This window comes from Zootermopsis nevadensis, unplaced genomic scaffold (assembly GCF_977971745.1).
Source record: "Zootermopsis nevadensis isolate Lab colony 2312 unplaced genomic scaffold, Znev_1.0 Znev_ptg000006l, whole genome shotgun sequence".
Lineage (NCBI taxonomy): Eukaryota > Metazoa > Arthropoda > Insecta > Blattodea > Termopsidae > Zootermopsis > Zootermopsis nevadensis.
In genome coordinates, this window is record NW_028259138.1 from 1,565,520 (window position 1) to 1,587,283 (window position 21,764).

Here is a 21,764-nt window from a genome sequence, read left to right on the forward strand (position 1 = left end):
TTCTCGACTGAGTGGCTAGAAGTGTTCTTTAAGAAAGGCCCTGATGGGTTTAGCGGTTACGTGGTGTCTCACTATATACACAATTCAAAATCACAGCCATTTTAAGAATTTACTGTATCTCCAAGATTCCTAGCGAAGTCAAAGGCCAGAAACGATATGACTGCAGGAGAAGCTGACTTTGAGAAATCTTACTGATAAGACGCTGAGGGCAAGAATAAATGTTGCGTATTGGGAACGCGAACAGAACTCATTCAACGCTGTACGTATAATAGACTAAGCACATCTAACCAAATGCAAATTCCTTCATTCAGACAGCAGATTACTATGTTACTTAGCAGGTAAGCCGCTTTATATTCTGAATGCGCTCGGTTGATATCTCGGCCGAGATACAGTTATGAAAATTTTCATGGAGTTCCCCACTTTCTCCATGTTAGTTCTGAAACAGTGGTCTGGAATACGTCACGATCGTTTCCTGCTCATTCCTCTCCAGTTCATTGTACGTTACCATCTTTCCATCTTACCCAACGATCAGTAAGCTCTGCAGCTGACAGTGACGTTAAGTAAGCTGCTTGCCAACCGACAGCTGACAGTCGTAGTAACTTAAATTTGTATCATTTTAGTAACATTAAGTCACTGGTATCAGACGCAGAACAGCTAATACCAAAGCCCGCCACTGGACACAATTCCTAGTCATTTCCATCCTCCATTCCCATTTTCCTACGACTCATTATCATCTTTTCGGTTTTCCAACTGGCCGCTTTCCGAGGGTCTTACCCACCGAAACTACGAACATGCGCTTGTTGTCTCTCTCATCCAGGCCACACAAAACAAAGTTACAAAACTGTGTTACGTAACTTGAAAACCGAATAAAATCACATTTTTAAGTGGATGATGTATTTTTACGATTTATCGTTATTCTATTACAACAAATTCCTTATACTTATATGTATTTAATGGTACAGTGCAGAAAATCCCACAAATTGAGGATGCAAGAAATCAGTCTCTATTGGCATTTCAATATGCCACAGAAATTTCCGACACGTCAACATTTTCGGTCGAGTGGATTCGTACAAGTTTCTGTGTCACTCGCTTACAGAAGACGTGCAATTCGAATCCTGATGGAGAATCGACCGATCATCCTGAAAATGTTCTGGATTTTTTCCCATCTTTCCTTGAAAAACCGGGGAACATATCTTAAAACAGCTTAAACAATTCACTTAAATTTAACAATTAAATGTTTTAAAATAGAAAAGTAAGCAAAATGTGATACAAATTTTCCAATATTTACTTTTGTGTACTCAAAATTAAGACGCTGTCACTTCCAACATCACCACCTTACGGAATCGGCTTATTATTTATTTACCCACACTGGAATGTAATATGTCTTGTATAAAAAGAAATTGAAGGAGAAAGTTTTAAATTTTCTTCGGTAAAAGAGCCCCCTCCCCACACACACACACACTTCCTTCCCATTATAAAAGTCTGTAAACATTTCCAGGTTTTATTTATCTGTAAAGGAAAATGTGAAAATGGGCAATAAAACTTTTGAAAATATAAAGTGCACGCTAGACCGTTGCTAAAAATTGTCTCTATATTCGAAGATTTTCCACGAAAAAAGTGATAGTGGAACCACGGTTCCGGAGAATTAGACGTAAATACGTCTATACAGAAAAGAAGTTTATATATTGGCTTTATTCTAAATATTTCCTTCATACATGCTTTACAATTGAGATAAGTCTGATTAAGACATTGCTTATTTAATTTGAATTAGTTACGCTTAAGATGGGTCTGTGGTAGATGAATGTAATGTAAAGTAATGTAATGTAATGAAATGTAAAGTAATGTAATGAAATGTTTTATAGGTAACAACAATGCTAAGTAAACAATTGACGTTTGCTAGGTAACATAACAATGCAGTTACACTTTTTAGTTTCACTTTTTGCCGAATGACACTGATCCTAAAATATAGACGTATTTACGTTAAAAAGTTCATGTTCCATAAACTATCCAAATGCTTTTTTCACTGCAGTCGCCACTCTTATCGGAACGTAAATATTACATTTTATTCCCACTGTGGAATTCGTAAGCTAACACCTCTTCTGTGCCCCACTTACTTTAATGCGGTTCATATAGTATATAAACCGAAGATCACAGTGCGTCTCCTCTTGATACAGTGCATGGCAACAAGAAGATAAGGTTATATCAAGAGGGCAATTTCCTATGGCAAATACTAAACTTTAAACCGAAAAGGACAAACATACTGCTGAAGACAAACACAGCTAAGACACGGCAGCATGGCCCGCGGTGATGTTCAGATGTTATTAATATCGGTCCTTTTATCAACTGTTCACTCACTTCCTGTATTGCATAGAGAGAATATGTAACTGCAAGAGAAGATAAATTTGTTTACACACACCAGATTTTGACATAACTGCAATTTTCGGGTTTCCTGGTACACATATTTACCGTTTCTACTTACCTACAAATGGTGATACTAAAGTCAAATGGAGCCTGCTCCAGATTCGGTTCAGTACGTGTCTTAATACATTAATTAAATAAAAAATAAACTCTCTGGTAGTAAAACATGAATGTTTAAACAGCTAATACCAAAACCCGACATTAGGGAAAAATCTAACGTCTGGAAAATATGCTACTAATCAGAACTTTGGATATTGTGTGAGAATTAACTGTGGAAACTTGTTGTATGTTTTTGGTGTACAGTACACAGAATGTTCAGTTAATGCTAACTGATACTTATTAAACAATCTCTTAACTACAGATAATTATTGTTGAAAACATTTATGGAAATTTTGCTTGTAGACAAACAGACAGCATCATCACTGAATTATATTTCTAACATAAATACAAATCAGAGAGCAAGCCTTCCTGGTCCAGTTCAACGACAACCTAATAAACGAATTTTACGGCGCTATCTCTGATTTCTGAATAAGAAGATAAATATATTTTCGTAGCAACTGTTATCATGTTCAAATAACATTTTATCCTTCAGATGATGGCACACTTATTAGCAGCAGTGAACTTTGCCAGGCGGTTGGAACAGACCAATAACTGAGTTAACTACTCGTGTCTCCATGGAGAAGTTTCTCTTGAGGAGCTGACAGTCACTCAGCTGATCACTATATCACCCACAGAAACCTGCCACTTAACATCTTCTCGTTGTCCCAAAACAAGCTAGACCCAACTTGTCCTGACAATCTAGCTCTAACAGTATCATGCAAATATGTTGAATAAGTAGTGACGGACAGTTGACAAGGGATGGTTCCCCAGCTTCGGAGTAGAACGTGGGGGTTGACATGCCCTCATAATAAGACTGACATATTACAAAAAATTACGAAGTTCCCGAGACTTTGAAATACACGGGAATTATAAACTCACATACTTTATTTCGTAGTTTCAAATTTGCTAACTTTAAAGAGATTCTGTGCTCCAACTCTGAACACGTTTGTCAAAACGGATTTCTTAACGTAACACGTGTGTACGTGATAAGTAACATGTGCATATTAATGAGCAGTTTATAGCGGTGTCACTGCTCAGAGCGCAGTCATAAGGTTCTCTGAAACAGGCGTGTACGATGGGAGCTGTGTGCTGGGTTCGCGTAAAAGAAACAGAATGTTTCACCTCCGAAACTAAAACAAATTTCAGTTAAATTTGGTAGTTCATTTCTACACCAACATGTAGGCAAGTTTGAATATTGTGTGGAAGGTACAATTTAACTCCCACGTTATGAGAAGATTAAATCGAAATTTCGTAAACTTCATTACGTGATTATCACAAAAGAAGTTGGTACAGCATGTAAAATATAGATTTCACTTAAGTCTACAATATTTTGAAACTTCTGTTGTGTCAAGTATGTTACAAAATGCAGGTAAACTAATTTCTGACTCTACTAAGGGTAATATTTGCAGTGCAACAGCAGAAGTCTTGTATCCGCAATAAATTGACAAGAATATCAATGAGATGCACAAAAAAATGTGTACCTGCAATCAGAGAAGCCAAATATTTCCATTACTTCTGTGTTGTCTAGCAACGAGCTCCTCCCCCACCCAAGGATATCATGGCGGTTTAAGAGCCTCAGAAAATATTCTGAGCAGGATGAGGCAAAATGGCTTAATCGATGTTGTAGTAAGGGAAAATAAGAAGGAACGTTAAGCAGAATAAGTAAAGGAAGAATATTGAAAAGACAAGGAAGAAGCTCGAAAAGAAGGGGAGGAGTAAGAAATACGACTGAGAGAAAGAAAAAATAATAAACACTAACAGGAAATAAAATTAATGTTCGGATTAAAGTGAAGATGAAAATAATAAGAAGAAGAAGAAGAAGAAGAAGAAGACAGCTGTCTTCTGGGTTGTGGCAGCAGCAAGGACTTCTACCAGGCTACGCGTCGCTACAACCCAGAAGACGGCCATCTTCGAACATTAACGTGTATGCAACAGTTTAAGTTACGTAACATGTTGTCAGTGTGACCCGAACTCTCTTAAAAATAATCTAAATTACATCGTACTCGCAAAACCGGTTCATTGGTACTGCGGTGCCAGAGGCCTGTATGAATTATCCTTCAATTCAAGCGACAGGAATTGAAACGCCATGGCGCATTCTACTCACCATATTCCGGGCTCCAGCCTGAGGTTCACAGTCTCTGGATTGTCAAACTTATGGCCTGAAAAGAAAAACAAAATACTTTAGAATAAATTTAAATCAACAGCACTTAACTGCTGGCTGTGCTATAACCCGCAGTTTGGAAATAAATAAAATGTTCTATTTCACTCACAGCAACTCCCGAGGTTCGGTTCTATTCCCGTTCTACGACGCTGTCTAAACTAGTGAGAACTTGATATATATTAAGAATGAAGCTTACAAAGATTCTTAACGAAGTGTTAGCAAAACCAGGGGTTCGTTCAACGGGGATATAGCTGCAGGATCGCGAAGATGACCACTAACCTCTACCTAATGCCGAGGTCAAGAAAAGTGGAGTTATGCCTCTTCATGGCGTGATACTTAGTTAAGTACCAGGGACAACTTTACCTTTTATATGCATTCGTATTCGTATGTACACAAGCAAGGAACGGCACAGGCCGACAAAACTGCTCGACAAGAAACAGGCTATGCATATTGACAATTCTAACTGCAACAATTAGCAAGTACAAGCGGATTTTGAAGTTGCATTTTAACATTAATACGAACTACTACAGAACACAAATGATAAAAGAAATTTACATAAACACTAAGGTGATAATGAACGGCGAATCGGGAAAAATATACGAGGAACTGAGATGGAGGGAAAGGTAACGCGTTATGCGAAAACTGCATACAAATTTTGTAAAAAGCCTGGTAGAAATTAGCATAGATGGGAAGACAATATTAAAATATATCGTACATAAACAGGGGTTAGGATGCGCACTGCATTCAATTAACTTCAAGCAGAATTTTATGAACACAATAATGAACCAACGTCTTTCATAAAACAACAGTCACTCAAGAAAGGGCTGTGCTCTATATAAAACTGGGGAAAAAATTATCCTGGTCTATTCTGTAGCACTATTTTGGAAGCTTCCGTAAAGACAGAAAAATAATCACACATTTCTGTCGGAATAAGTGGCCTCTGATTCACTCTGTCCCTCAAGTCTAGGCAACTGATGGGGCACAACAAAGAGAAAGTAGACAGTAAAATTTACTCTTTTCTTGCTAGGGGGTGACTGTGTCTCTGTGGAAATGCGACGGGGCCCACCGTCCATCAACCAAATGATAATACATCATTTATACGGAGCAACCGTGGAATTACATGAACAGGGAAAAACCAAAGCATTTGAATCTGCCCCAGCGCCACTTTATCTACCACAAATCCCACACGGACTGCCCTGGGAGCGAACCCTGACCTCCACGTTAAGAATCCGGTTACTAACCGCCTGAGCTGCAGCATGGACGTCTTTAGGGAAAAAGCGGTCGGAGTGTGAAACGACGTGTAACTGTAAGGTTTGTAATACGTATAGAATTATGTATAATCACGTCTCTATTAGTCGTTATGGCGTAGTGCTACGGCACAGGACAACTTCACCTTCACTGAAACCACCATTTTACTTCTTCTACAGAAGAAAAGACAGCCACAAAAATCCTTGCTTCGTTGTACGAACGTTTCAGAACATAACTGGCCCTGAATTCCACATTTCCTGAAAATGCTGAAGCAGAACGTCCCACTAACGACACTATTACACCACATCACACCTGATACTTCACAGGACAAATTACACGGATGAAATTCTGACCGCAACACACTGCCAACATGGCCGTGTGCCTCCGCATTGGTTTCAACAGGCATTATCACCAATTATCACCCAGTGCTACTCAATTAAACGCTCTAGATTCAAAATAAGGAACCTGAAGCTAGAGGCCATAGTTTCTGCGCATTCACCGCTGGTGAGTGGTGCATTTTAGGGTTCCGAGGATACGTAGTTGTAAATACTATCAACACTATTGAGACAAGCCTATGTGTTTAAAACATGTGGCCATACAAATTTCACAACTCATATTATAACTAATAATTATTTATTATCATCACACAAAATATTCTTTAGCAGTGGCCATGTTGTCGTTTTTTATTTCCAAAATTAACTACAAATAAAATAGACACTCATTACTGTGTAACTTTCCGGCTACAAGTTATGGCATAAACGAACATCAGGCCATCACACCTCATATGATAAAGTACACCAATTAACAAAAGAACCCTAAAATTGTATGTTTTTTTAACAATCTATCATCACAAAAATTTCAACCCCCAATAATGAATGAATGACTAAATTGCGCTAGAACTTTGTCCGCCCCAAAATCTTATACGACTACCTCTTTATTCCACCACCACCCCTTCCCCTGAATGCACTTACGACGCGCTGCTCCAGTCAAGTATCACAGACATTAGCTTTTGTTTGCTTTTAGAGTTGATTATAATCTTGCAATAAGCTAAGGTCACGGCCGCATGCGGCCGATCTGGGTTTGACGGCATATTATCACTACCAAAGAGATAAAAAATTGCAAACTCAGTCGAATGACAATCGATAAATACGTTGATTACAACTCACTTCTAGTTAAACGTTGAAGAAATATAATAGAAACAGCGATAAATTAAAATTCAATTCACACTAAGCAACACTGCCTTATTCGGCAATCCGTAACTCCGATTACTCCCATTTGTGTTTACATCTGGTACTCGCGCTTGAAAATCGCAGAAAATTAAAATATTAATGTGGGCATAAACATCATCTACCCTGGATGTGAGATCTCGGGTTATCACGGCGACGAATATGAAGATGACTGTCTTCTGGGTTGTTACACTTGTTTGGTACACGTTTTCCGACGTTTAACCGGTGAGAGTTTTATATGTGATATCAGACTAGACGTCAGATGAAACAGAATGAGATGTGGACTAAACTGAAATGATTCAGAATGACTGAATAGTGGGTGTTTGTAAATAAGAATATGGATTTAAAATAGTAAATGTCCTTCTTGATCACCTGAAGAACTACTATACTTTGTCCAAGTGGTATTCTATACCTCGTAGTTGTTTCGCACAAGCACAGATAAAAAATTGAGTCAGAATTTAGAGTAACTGTGTATGAATTTAAATTAATGTGTATATTTGCAATTATGAATTACTGGAATACTTTAAGGGGTCTCTAAGGTCTCTAAGACCTCTAAAATACGAGCCAGCAAGCGTAGTGTTAAGCGACGCACCGCGATGTTCAGTAATAAATACGTAGACACTTGAATCTGAATTGATCTGACGCTCTGTAATTTGAATTCAGGCAAGGTCACCTCTCCGCTGTGCTGCATAGCGGTTTTACATTTCAGATGCAACTGACAAGTATCGACAGGCCTCAGCAACTCAGTCCGTTCAGAAAACAGCGCATTCATTACATTCAGTTCTGCGCTACATTCTCTGGAAAACTTGACTTTTTAGTAGTTATCCAAACTGCACATTATACAAATCCTGCCGACCTTTATCAGTAATTCTGCTTCTTTTAACATCATCTTATCTTTTGATACTCAGCTGATCCAGTAAATATGATGGGTAAACACGAGCGAAAAAGACGTACTTCACTCCAGTATGTTACGCACAGAACTCTCACAACGGGTTGTAATTCTGTACCTGGGAATTATAGGAACTACAGGATAAAAAAGTCCACTTTCCAGCTACCTGGAGACGGAGAAAGAGTCACTCCTGAAGTCCAAGTAAAATTTTGTCATATCTGTTGATTAGTTACAACTCTTAGTGTAGACTCGTTACCTGACAATCGTTACAATACAATTTGTATCTGCAAAAAGTGCAGATACAACTGAATGGTGTGAAACCTTACAGATCATGCTGGAAACTCCACATTTTTATTACGATTTTCTTATGAAAATTTTCCGAATGATCTTGTAAACCTTCGGGACGAATCTCTGTTGGCGACAACTAGTCTATTTAATTTTGTGGAGATTGGGGAGGATGGTACTTTATGTTTTTGCTTACTATCAAGTTACACCTTAGTTTCACAACAAATGTGCAGCGATATTTAGAATTCAAAAGCGATTCTACATATTTAAAGACAAATCACAAATGTAGCAATAGCAATACGATCTTGAAGTAAAAGAATTATGTAAATTAAGCAATCCCACGTAACATCATTCGGCCAATTACATCAAGGCGAGATTGGTTGGACACACAGGCCTTGGTGAAGGGAGATTGGTCTCGATAAATTTGAATAATAATTGTAGACCAAAGCGTTGATATAGATAAGTAATATAAATTGAGAGTAAAGGTAGAGACAGGATTTACCTGGCTGAACAGGGTCCAACGCCGAGCTTTTTGAATACCGTAATGAACTTCGAGATTTTATAAATATATTTAACTTTTTACAATTCTGCAACTACGAAGGTAATGCCTGGGCCATGGAGTTTTCCACTTTCTCCATCGTCGTTATGTATTACTCGTTCTTAAAATACCGTCAATTAATTGAATGTTTCTATTAATTGTAATGCTTATTATTATAAAACACTACTCTAATAAAAAATAAAACGACTCAAAGAATAATATGACTACAGTTAAGCATCACTGACACAACTTTACATTAATATATAATTTGGTGTGGCCTGAGAAATTTGCTGTTTTTCAGCGCGCCGCCACGGGGAAGGGACTGAGAATGGCCGCGCTATAGGAAAAGAATGTATCTTATTTCCAACTGTGATACGAAATGATGTTTATGTATTGTTAATTGTAAACTGCCTGACGACGTTGGGAACAGTGCTGATAATGCATTGACTGAAGAGGTCTGCATCGCACAGAAATTCCTTTCAATTCGAGCTGTCCAGGTGCTTGGCGGGAGCAACGTCCTGCTTTCACAGCCAGTAGCGGCCATTGATTCTTGCAGAAATACAACTAGAGTTTCTCGCAAAGTTTTGTTGTTTATTTAACTTCACACTTCTAGCTTCGAGGCCGGTACAGATGGAGGTTCGACCCAAAAACGCATTCGCTGTCAGATGGCGTTGTATTTGTTGGCATTTCTGCTTTAATGAGTATAATTACAGAAAAGTTGTTGAAAACTGGGTCATCCATCGGTCACCAGCAGACAATGAAGAGAAGCACGATACGCTACTGTCACGTAACATTTATTATAAGTGCACTTTTTTTTCATACCACTGCTAGCATCGTACGGCAGCTAATGCTACGGATGGATGTCGGGTTAGACTCTACCGTCTTAAGGATGTAATGGACCGACGTTGGTGACGAAGTGCGCCACGTCAATACACGCCTAACCGTCGTATGGCGAGATGGATGTCGGGTAAGGCCCGACTTCGGCGGTCAACAGACTGCTGCATACACCACCGATCTTGATATCCAACCTATTGAGTTCACTTAATATACAACACCCTGCAAGGTCAAATTTAACTTTGAAATTGTCACACTCGGTCCGGCATCAGCTTTTATATCCGGAGAAGAAATCTGAATTTATACAAAGCTTCAAGTGGCGGACCTGCCTTCATTATTGATTTCCCAGTCAGAAATGTTTATACGATATTCAATTCATACTGTTTTCACACACATTTATTAGAAATCATCACGGTTCATCTGAAACACAATAAACCATCTGCACAGTAGAATCTTTCCGGATGTGAGGTTAGCTTGTTTGATTTGGTTTGTATATTTTAATCTTTAGGTTCTTAGAAATCAGACGGGAAGACAAAATATCTTGAACTGAAAAGTAGTAAGCAGTTCCAGAATTTAGTCTCCTACTAATTTCCTCGTGAATATCATTTTGAATTGATATTGTTGTTCCCAAACATTTTATTAGCCACCCTAATATCATTTGGTCCGCCTGTCTGCTGACGGGATTCTAATATGTATTTAGTTTTTTTCCGAATTTATTTCTAGGCCCGCCTTTCTACTAGCTTCTAGTAAACCTTCTGTGTTCCTCTTTATTGTATTTATATCGTCACTCAATAAATTAAAATCATCAGCATATGCCAATAGCTGATGTGTCCCATTCAAATGCAAACCCTCCTGCCTACCTTGGACTTTCCTGATGGCGTATTCTAGCTAAAAATTAAAGAGCAATGGAGACAAAGCATTTCCTTGTTTCAGACCGTTCTTAATGGAAAATGAGTCAGATAAATATTTACCTATACGAACTTTACTACAGGTTCTATTTAAGCACGTTTTATTAGACTAACTAGCTTCTGTGGGAATCCAAATTCAATGAGAATATTGTATAACACTTCTCTCTTAACAGAGTTGTAAGCTTTTTTTAAATCTATAAACAATCGATGTACAGTCCCAATGTACTCCCATTTTTTCTCTAGTATCTCACGAACGTAGAAGATCTGATGAGTTTACGATCTGTTACGTGAGTATTCCCAACAATTTAATTCACATATGGAGTTAATCTCGCCAGAAGAATGTTTTATAGAATTTTGTATGAGGTTGATAGCAGAGAAATTACTCGGTAATTACCACACTCAGTCTTCTTATTAAAGGGAATAATTATGGATTCCTTCCACTGTTGTGGCATCTCTTCCTCATCCCAAATTAAATGAATAAGCTTATGGATCTAAATATGCAACTTTTTGCCACCAACTTTAATTAATTCTGCTGGAATTTGATCAATACCTGCGTGTTAGCTTTAACGCCGGAAAGTTCGAAACTATATCTGCAAGGTAAAGAAAGGCGCCTGTTCTAATTTTAACGACACTACAAACATCTTTAAGGATAAGCTATTTTGATTGCAAATGCCTCATGATTACTTCATCCCCAAACCAAACGACAAACATATACGACAATTTCATTATCTCCCTCCATTACACTCCGTGCTGTCACTCGTCACCTTGGACCAAGGCATCGACTCGGACGACCTTGAGTTCGAAAAAGGAGGAACGGATTGGTACAGAGGGTCGAGTTGCAATGTGTTGGCCTAGATTATTATCGTGGCCAGAATAACAGCAGACCATGGATGTGGAAAATATATACACGTTTGCAAACCACCTCCTGGCTTGGTAAGTTCGTTTATTTCGGACTCCAATATAATGTTGTAACTCTAACTGCATAAAGATACATTGTACAAGAGGTATTCTTTATTCTCGAAGCCTGATCCATGAAGTATTCACCCACTGGACAGAAAACGTTTCAAATAATAGTTGCAAATATTTAATAATTCTATATTTAATACCACGCATTTTTTTCGTAGGTCTTAGATTTGAAAAAAAGAGTATTTTTTTTAACTTTACATATACTAAAGACTATTTGGGCTGATTTGAACTCTAGTACAGATATCCCATACGAACTTTCATAGAAATTCCAGGTAGGCTACTAAAACGAAATATATAGTTGGACGGATGAACACGTATAAGAATCGCATTGGTGAAAGAGAGAGAGGGCGATGATGCTTCCGGAGGGGCCAAGTAGCAACATTAGTACAGTCCCTATGAATTTCCATGCGCACTTTCTCAGATTCGTCTTGCTTTTAGGGAGGGTCGCTAACCTCGAGTCCTTGGCAATGGCACTACAGGTTTCTTCAAATTCTTGTCTTGCGGGCGGTAATCTCTTACGCTCAAGGTCATTTGGGGTCAATAAGTTTTTGCAGCAGGAACTGGCCTGGCAGAAGATCCAGGGGCTGCGCCCTCTTGCTTAGTCGCTCACCTTACGACGCCATATTACTGAATGACATAGTTCTTATTGCAAACGTATAGCCGTCCCTGAAGCTTAACTATGGCCAACGTCATGAAAATGTATAGTGGAGTGGAGGCATTTCTAACGTCGGCTCTAGATGGAAATTTGAATTGTTTGCCTTCTGTAAAACTGTGTTAAACCTTGGTGTCTGAAAACTTAGTACTGAAGAAAATATCAGACCCTACGTAAGATTAATTTGAAAGCGGATGGAGAAAATAAGATCTTTGGAAGTTTATTCTAATACAGTAAGCTGTTTTCTAACGCGGTTAGAGTGACTAAATATAAGGGGATAAGGTGAGCGGACAAGTAGCACTCCTGGGACAAAGGAGAAGTGAGCTTAAAATTTCAGTGGGAATCCCCCCCAAGAGAAAATACCAAAAAGACGCCCTGAGGTGGGACAGCATCGAATGAGACCAATGTGTTGAACGCTCACGAGAAAGCGAAGCCCATTTACAGGCCTATACTGAGAGAGTAACACGTTGAGTTCTGTACTGTAAAGTACTGCAAAGAGTTCATGTAAGCTTACTTAAAATCTCGACATTTCTACAGATATCATGCTGTAAAGTTATTCCCAGCGACAATAACAACGTCCATGCATATAGTCTACAAGTTGTGTGGAAACAACTGAATGTTGTATAGGCACGTGAAAGTTGTCCTACAAAAATACTAGCAACCTTTGGTCGTAAATTAAAATTAAGTCACCACAATGACACGCGGGACAACGTGTCACTACATAAAATCAACAAATACTGTTTATGTAAGATTTGAGGTTTCCACAGCGGTGAGTATGAAGATTTCTGTCTTCTGGGTTGTTGCGCCGTGTAGTCTGGTACACGGCTCAACAACCCAGAAGACGGAAATCAACAAATACTGTGTAACTTAAAATTCAAATATATAAGATATTTATTTATATATTCTCATTTACCACAATGGTAGTTATTTCCACGGATCGTGAATAACATCAGATGTACCAGAAATCCTGCTGTTATATAAACTCCTGGGAACGAATTTTGGGCCTACAATTACCGTGACATCCAGCAAACTCCTCCCAGTGCTCATAGACGGCTTCTGATCTCGATGTATTGCGTGTAGGTTATCCTCAATGTCGTTAAAGCAAACACAGACATCTAAGCAGCCGCCATCGCCATGAACTTTTAAAATTCTAAATCTTTGATTATGTAAAATTTCCATATCTGACTTCATTATTTCTGTAACACGAGAACTCATGAAAATACAACCACACTAATAAATACTTAACAAGACTTCGAGGAAATACCAGGATATTGACACAGATCACAGCCACTTCCTTTCATATCCCTCCCGATTCATCATCATTCACAATCATCCTACCATTCATTTGGAGCTATATAATTGATACAGCGCCGAAAAATAACTGAAAATCAACCAAAATGAAGGCCTACAAATGCTGTATATTTTAGTAGTTTAGAAATTTCTCGTGCAACATGAACCATCAACTTACAACGTCTTCGCCGGTCATGTTGTTCATCGTGAATAAAACACAAAAAGGAATATCAGGAGATACCAACCTAAGAGCTTCGCTGATCATGTACATCGCAAATGAAACACAAGATTGTACAACAACGTTTTTAGTTGTCACTGAACACCGCATTATGAAAGAGTGGAATATGAATAGATCTCGGCACTGAACAGAAATGAGGTGTTAGCTTCACAGACCGGCCGCTTTATCCCTGTCATCCACTACACCTTACTGTTTTATTCAGACAAGAAGGCGGGCGAGCGACGGGCGACCTCAGCTACGATTATGGGATGTCAGATCTTACGCCTAAAGCCCAGATCATATTAATGATCAAACTATTCTTGCGACTTGCCAGTGGATTTAAATAAAGAAGCCGAAAGTTATGCTGTCATTTTTAAAACAACAGCGAAACTTCATTGACACAAAACAATCACCGGAAGTTTTGAAAGCCGATAGAGAAAGCGTATTGCAGAATTTACGAAGGCCGATGGCCTCTCATTGGTTTAACTCTCACCACGTGACAATCCTTGTTACTGCGTTACTAACAGCCATTCGTCTTTTTACTTGAATCCCGGAATAGGTGGTCGTGTGTGTCTCACAGATGGTACATAGTGACAAAGAAATAACTTTCTGTCCCGCTGATAATCGAATCCCGGGGACAAATTTTAATGAAAATCCCAACTATAAAGTCCCATGAAAATCTGAGCAGTGTTTCTCGAGTTGCTACACGTGGATATAGGCATCGCGAAAGTAACCGATAAATTTTTAAAACCTTTCCTTGCAAACGCGAGAAAATTTGTAAATAGTAACCGGATCTTAAAGAGTAATCTGTTACCAACATTAAAAATTGTAAATATTGACTTGGTCTCAAATAGTGACCGGATGGATACTAGAACAGAAAATTAAAATGCTGTGGTTGCTAGCCAAAATTCAAGCAGTTATATAGTAAGCCTGCCGAGTTCAGGCAAAGAAATTGATCTTATTTGCATTAAGGGTTTTTTTTACTGTGCATTATCAGTAACGAATACTTAATACTGAAAGATAAAGCGGCAATGCATTGAGGTCTTATCTAATCGAAAAACTGTTACATAGCGAAGTTCACAAAACAACAACAAAATGATCACTCTCGAAGTTACCGTCAAAGTAGCCTACGCGTAACAGGCATTAAGCTCCGCGTTCTTGAAGTTGTCCATAAACTTTTTATAGCGCGGTTTTAACTAACTATATGACCCACCTTCTTCAACAATCGATGAAAGTCTACATTTCATTAGTGTGTTTCGTGTAACTCTCATTGTAAATAGCGGTTATTTCTTTAAACAGCATTAATCTTTATAATGGTGAAGTGTTGTTTTCTAAATTCATAAACAATATCTAGACGAGATTTGACTTCAAAAACAGCGCACCAGCCAACACGTCTATACACCCACGAACAAACCAATGACTAGTGCGTGGTGATAACGTTCCTAATTGCTACTGTTGTGACAGTCGTTACATCTGAAATTGTATTTTACTTTACGTTATATAATTATCAAACTCTCTTGTCATAAATCCGTGTTTCTCAAACTGTTAGATGCGTCTCACATGGGTTATTCTGATCGAGGTTTATTTTATGTCTAACAGACTTATTTAAATACGAACAATGACAATTAAAGGTACTTGTAGCTTTTAAAACAATAGACATCACAATATTATTATTTCAACCAAAATAGCTTGGAAAGTGTTAAGATGGATTTCTGTGTTGGAGAGCATTTATGAATCCGTAACTCACTACCAGTTCACTTTATTAAACACTTCATAAATTATCATTGTGAATTTAATTGTGGATCGTCGTAGTTAAGTCTGAACAAGAGAGCAGTACTTTCCATAACAACGATTATGAGCATTCTACCAACTTAGCTTATCATTCAGGTTATGTTAGGTCCATCAGATATGATAGCGCCTAAAGACTGTTTACGTATTGAACATAATTCATACAGGCCAAAGGTTCTTAACCCGAAGGCCGCATACCGCCCGCCAATAAGTTTTATGCGGCCTTCGTATACTTTTTGTGATACTGCGTCACCCTCCATGGTGAAAACACGTGTTGTTAACCCCTTTTAAACGCATTCTTTTACCAAATGTTTTACCATTCACTAAGTATGCATTTTTTCCACTGTGTATTTATGGATTTCGTATAACAAACATCTGTAATTTCTTTGAAAAACTGACAAACTTATCATTGTAACAGATGTGTTGCGCTTTCTTTGAGCTACGAAATAAAATGAACTCAATTCGGGGTTCATAAGTCGTCAGTATGGTGAAATAATTACACGTATGCGTGAGTGCAGTGCTTAATAAATAAATAAATCAAAAACTAGGACGCGCCTCACACTTGGAAGGATACATGTGAGTCCAACAAACAAATTAAAACAGATATTTGAGGATCACTCAAACTAAAGTAGCATCAAATATCACACTAATGACTAGTTTTGTTACAGAAATTTATTATGTAATATGTCAAACTGCTTGCAACAGCAGGCCCAATATAGCGAAATTTTATTAAACTGTCATAGCGTTTCAATAAATTGTTCTCGTTTATAATAGCGCGGCTCGTGAGTCGATAAGAAAGGTCTCGAAAAAGTTGAGAACCCTCGATATGGGTATCTGTACAGAAAAAAAGCAGCACTTCCACTGCAAAAGACAGTCGAAAGTGACGTCTACGGTATAAATCGGTAATTATTCCGAGCAGCTAACAAATTCCGTTTATAGGCCTAAACTCTGTGTTCGAAAAATGTTGTCAGCTGAACGCTTCAGAATTCGGTAACCATACACAGTTACAATTGTCCTATAAAGGTTAACAGATGGCAAAGACATGCAACGCAAAACATTCGACTTGCATCACTTCCTCACCAACTTGTATGGTTTAGAAAACTAATTTCTCACTCCAAGCAAAATATAAATTACAAATTACAGTCTACAACAAAAGAAAGTAGCAGAGAAAATATTTAGACCTAAGGAAGATTTGTAGGATTTGTGGTTTTCACGGTGGTGAGTCCCAAACTATTCAGAGGTCCTTGCTGCCTCTATCATCATACGAAACGTTGGTAAACTTCTAGATTAAACGGCGCTACAACCCAGAAGAACGCCTCTAAGGGAAGATTAATTAAACGAGGAACAGAGAATATTATTACAAAAAGAGTGACTACTAATTTATATAGTTCACCTAGTAGACTACTAATCCGGTTACGATCGGTTGGATATACAGGTGTAATTAAGAAATAAGAGGTGTTCGCAGAATCGTAATGGGGAAACCAACGGTTTCGAAGACCGAGAAGGAAGTCAGAAGATAATAAACACAAACTAAAGTTGCCAGTTTTAAGAGAACAGGTTGGATATAAGTGAAACGATCTTGTCCGGGGTAAAACGTCTGTGCTAGCAGCGTTAGAAAAGTGGAGTTACATTACTAGAGAGTTGGTGGGTTATAAGCGTTCCAAAAAGGGATACAGAAATCTCAGCCGGGACAGGAAATGGGGAAAGCTGATTACTTTTTCTTCTTGTATTTATTATCTCTCTTCTTGGGCCTATAAGTTAAAGGCATTAATATGAGATTAAAATTATCTTTCTTGTTTCCTTCCTGCATTCTTTCTATTTAACTGTATTTGTTTATGTTCGTTTATTTCTTCTTCTATTCGCTGTTTCTCTTCTTCTCACATTACCATACGATCGTGGGTAATTGCCTTTACATTATCAATAATTATAAAATGCGTGTTTGAAACTGCATACTTAGCTTGAATGCGGTTCCCAAGGGTCAACGTTCCAAGGGGTTATGGGAGGGAGAGTTCGGGCGATATCCCAGGGCTACGGGAGACAGGTGGGACTGCCATGACCGGTCCAGCCACTGTTCATATTTATGAGCGCACTGGCCTCTTCCGCTCAGCCCCAGGGTAAGAAAGTTGCACTAACCCCTCCACGACAACAAATAAAAAATACACTTGCAGTGTAGACGTAGATGATATCAACTTCGTATTCTGGAGTCCAGGGTTCGAAACTCGGCCTACAGACTGGATATTCTAGTTAAGGTGTCTCCAAGTTTTCCTCAATCCACATTCTTTCCACTTCATCGTTTACACTGAGACTACAATTAAACGCTAGATCCCGTTCAGTTAAGAAATTACAAAACAATTCAACGGAATCCACTATTATCTTGACCCAATGTTATTTTGAATTCAGGTTAGGATGAAATGAACAATAACTTGGCTATGGACAGAACGACGCTCGCATCTTTATCGACATGTCACACAAATATTCTTGTTTGCTGATGGTACAATCCTGTGTGGGTCTCCCAGCCCTCCTTGGGCCATCAGGCTTGGAAACGGTTAGTTTCGTGCGTGGAGATTTTTCGTTTGCTCTGGTTAGTGTCCTAGCCACCTGAGCCTCCCCCCACCCCCAACTTGACAGTCTTCGCTATTTCAAGGGCTTTGTATAAGTCGTATAGCTCACAACTGTACTTAATTCGCCATCCTTCCTTTTCTCTTGAAGGCCCATAAATTCTCCTAAATAATTTCCTCTCAAAAATCCTCAACTTTAAGTACAGGTTTTCCCAAAGTGTTATATATCTTGCCCTTGGTTTACCTTTTCAGGTATCTGGATTTTTAGTATGTCCTTTAAGCCATGGTAGCAGCGTCAAACAAATACTAGAAAGTGTACAGTAGGGCACCGCTTATACGGCGGGTTAGGGACCAGACCCCCGCCGTAAAGCGAAAATCGCCGAAAAGCGGATCTTTGCCTTATTTCACTTGCAAATGCATATCAAAGCCTAATAAGATGTTACACTATCATATAGTAAGTGCACAATAGCGCTAGGCCTAAGAAAATGATATGAAAGTTAAATGAATATCAGTAATACACACATTGTCCTCAGCTTATAGTGATTGGTGAATATAAATTTGAAAATTGATATGCTTATAGTAGGAAGGATGAAGGAGATGGCGCATCTTCATCATCTGACTCTTCAACGAATCTTATTCATTTTGGTGATGGTTTGGAAGCCATAGACATGCCTTGTTCACGAAGTTTAATCATCTCTAACGTGGCATTTAAAGTAAGAGGCTTACGACTCCTCTTTTTATCGCTACTACCCTTTGACGCCATTGTAATTACACTGTAGTAACACAAAAATATTATATAAATATACAGTTTGTAATAACTAAAAAAATTGCCAGAAATACAGAGAGACGCGGAGCGCACAAAAGCTGTAAACAGACTGAATCAGCGACGAGAAAATGGCGCCGGACGCACTTCTCTGACTCAGCTGTTGAGCGCCGTATTAGCGAATCGCCGTAAAGCGGAGCGCCGTAAAGCGGGGCCCTACTGTACTTGAAAATACTGCAGGATTCTGAAGCCACCTACCCGAGGATCTTACACTAAACGCCTATCCTTTATTTGCCTGTGCGCATGAAACTCACCTCAATGGACCAGTGCCTGAGGTTAGCTCTTTCTGAGGACAAATACATATCCAGTTTTCGAAACGTTGCGTGATTTTCAGAATGCCAGACGATGGACAAAGTCCAAAAACTCTGTAATCCAAGATCTCTAGTGTTGACTAAACTGTAAGCAACACATTTGTAAAGTCCATGAAGTCACATGAGGAATGGAGGTAAATATGTTTTCATTCTTATTCTTAACCACATACAAAAAATGAACACGACCAATTAACTTAATCCAGAGCACAGTCATTCGTAAGCTTATAGTAGCTCAAATGGTAAAAATGTTCCCCGCCTTTATGGAACCAATCTTGATTTAATAATTAGATAATTCGGAATAAATTTTCGTTGCTTAGACCATTCCAAAGAAACGTCGAGACACGAGGCCCCGTGTAACATTTCATAACACACTGGTTTTTATGAAGAACGCCCAAATTTTAGGATAATGTCCGATAAAACATATTCAGTATATTCGCATCTGCGCTCCATCCGCAAACCGAGACGTGGCGACCAGCGATCAACTTTGCATACATTACAGGCACGCGGTCAATGTCTCCATCCATCTAAAATCCGGTCTTACAACTGGAAACCGAGTTCACCGTCCGATCAGTAACAGGGATGATTGTTTTAACTAATAACCTTCACTCAACATGGACTTAATCTAATTCACTACATGCACCAAATCATTAAAGCCGTTCTGTCCACCTGTTACGTTTTAGGGCATTTTCACACGGAGCGAAGGTCACAAAACCGGCCACCACTGCACCAAACCATGAGCTAGTTTTAACCAGTCCCAAACATCTAATATTAGGTCATTCACGTGGCCTTGTCTCGATGCCATCCGACCAAAATGTCACATTCAGTTTATGAATTTCTCTTGCGCGTGTCACCCCACATGCCGCTTCAAGCACATCTTTCTTGGTGTCATAATACAAGTTTTTGGCGAAGGATAAAACTACGAAGATACTCATTTTGTGATATGTTGAAAGTGAGCAGGATTTGAGGTTCTCACGGCAACGAGTATGAAGATGGCTGTCTTCTGGACTGTAGATTAGTGAAGTCCGACGTTTCAGAGATACTTGATGCCTCCATTAACAAGGCAGTGAGTTGTCCTGATGATGAAGGCAGTAAGTACCTCTGAAAGGCCCACAAGAGTACGCGGTGCTACAGACCAAAAGGCAGCAGCCACCTTCATCTTCCAAGTACTTCGATACTTCACTCTGTTAGGCCCAGTAGGTCTATTCCTTTTATCACTTCTTTCATGAACATCATCAATCTCTGTGTTCTTAACTCTTGAAGCCAGACTAACTTTCACAGACAATGTAGACTTGTAGATAGATACAACGTTCCGGTGTAGCATAGTGCCTCCATGTTTAGGGATGAAATAATATTCTTTTCCGAAACGCTGGTATCTGCCAACAAGTCCACACTGCGTCACTAAGACAAACGCAGACAACTATACCATCATCAGCAGAGACCAAAAGTTGGTGTACTATCAATTCCAATACCTCCTGAATTTCTTGAACGTTCCTCATAATACATTACAAAGCACAGTTTAAAAACAATCATCCCCTTCTTCAGAGAAACAAGAGCAAACACGAGATAAAAGTGGGTTTATCGTTCGTGCAAGTTTATTTTCTGCGTCGAATCATGTAAAATCCGATTTTATAACAAGGACTTACCAATGAAAGCAGTGCTGACTGCGTGACCTAAAAAAGAACCAGTTATAAACCTGAACCTGATAACATACGCAGATAATAACATTCAATAGACAATTTCACACGAACTTAATGATAATTTATTTTGAATCCATTACGATGACCGTGAAAGAAACGTTTATCAACGCTTACGAAATGTTATGGCAGAAATATTTCCCCCAGGTTTTGAAACCCGTCCTTAAAGAAATTCGCTCTCCCTGACCTAATTTAACTGCTAACGTTCCAAGGTAGCTAACCTAACGGTTAACCCTTCAGAGCTGCTAGCCTAACCCTCATGTAAAGGAAAACCGGCTTAAAACAGTGCAATTTCAGCATGAAAGACAGAAGGGCGGAACTCAAACGGCAGCTTAAAAAATTTGGTAAATTAAATATTTGGGAATGATGATAACAGGTAGCAATTGCAGATAACAGAAATTCTTGACTACCATGCAGTTCAGAACCTTTTGTTCTTCGTCTGCTGCCTATATAAGAATACATAAACTATAATTTTATCTGAATTTTTGTACGAATGTTTAACTAATCTCTCACGCTAACTGAAGGACTCAAATTAAGAATGTCAGTGGTTTTCTGGGTTTCATTGCCGTGTGAATTTGTAACTCAAAACACCAAAATCGGCATCTTTGCCGCCATGAGAACCTGGTACGTCTGAGAACAGGGTGCTGATACAGATATTTGGGCCCTGCGGGGCATGAAGAGACAGGAGTTTGGAGAAAATTACATGACAAAGAACTTCATGATTAGCGCTCTTCGTCAAATATTAGGAAAAAAAAGAGTTCTTTCCGCACCAATGGATGAAAGCTTTAGAAGACGCATTTACACGTCACACCTTTTTAAGAACGCATCTCCTCTAAAAGGGAGAATCACCTTTGTGCAT

At 38.8% G+C, this 21,764-nt stretch overlaps 1 protein-coding gene across 6 annotated transcripts in view; it reads right to left on the reverse strand.

Moving 5' to 3' along the window:
* Window positions 1–21,764, reverse strand: part of fus (epithelial splicing regulatory protein fusilli) — a 186,956-nt gene that overhangs the window by 56,829 nt on the left and 108,363 nt on the right. For all 6 annotated transcript variants that reach the window (XR_015533764.1, XM_022060424.2, XM_022060416.2 and 3 more), the window contains exon 5: window positions 4,622–4,676. Coding sequence is in view for 5 of the 6 variants with exons in the window: in XM_022060424.2 (XP_021916116.1) it covers window positions 4,622–4,676 (55 nt within the window). In the remaining variant the exon portion in view is untranslated. The remainder of the gene's footprint in view (window positions 1–4,621; window positions 4,677–21,764) is intronic.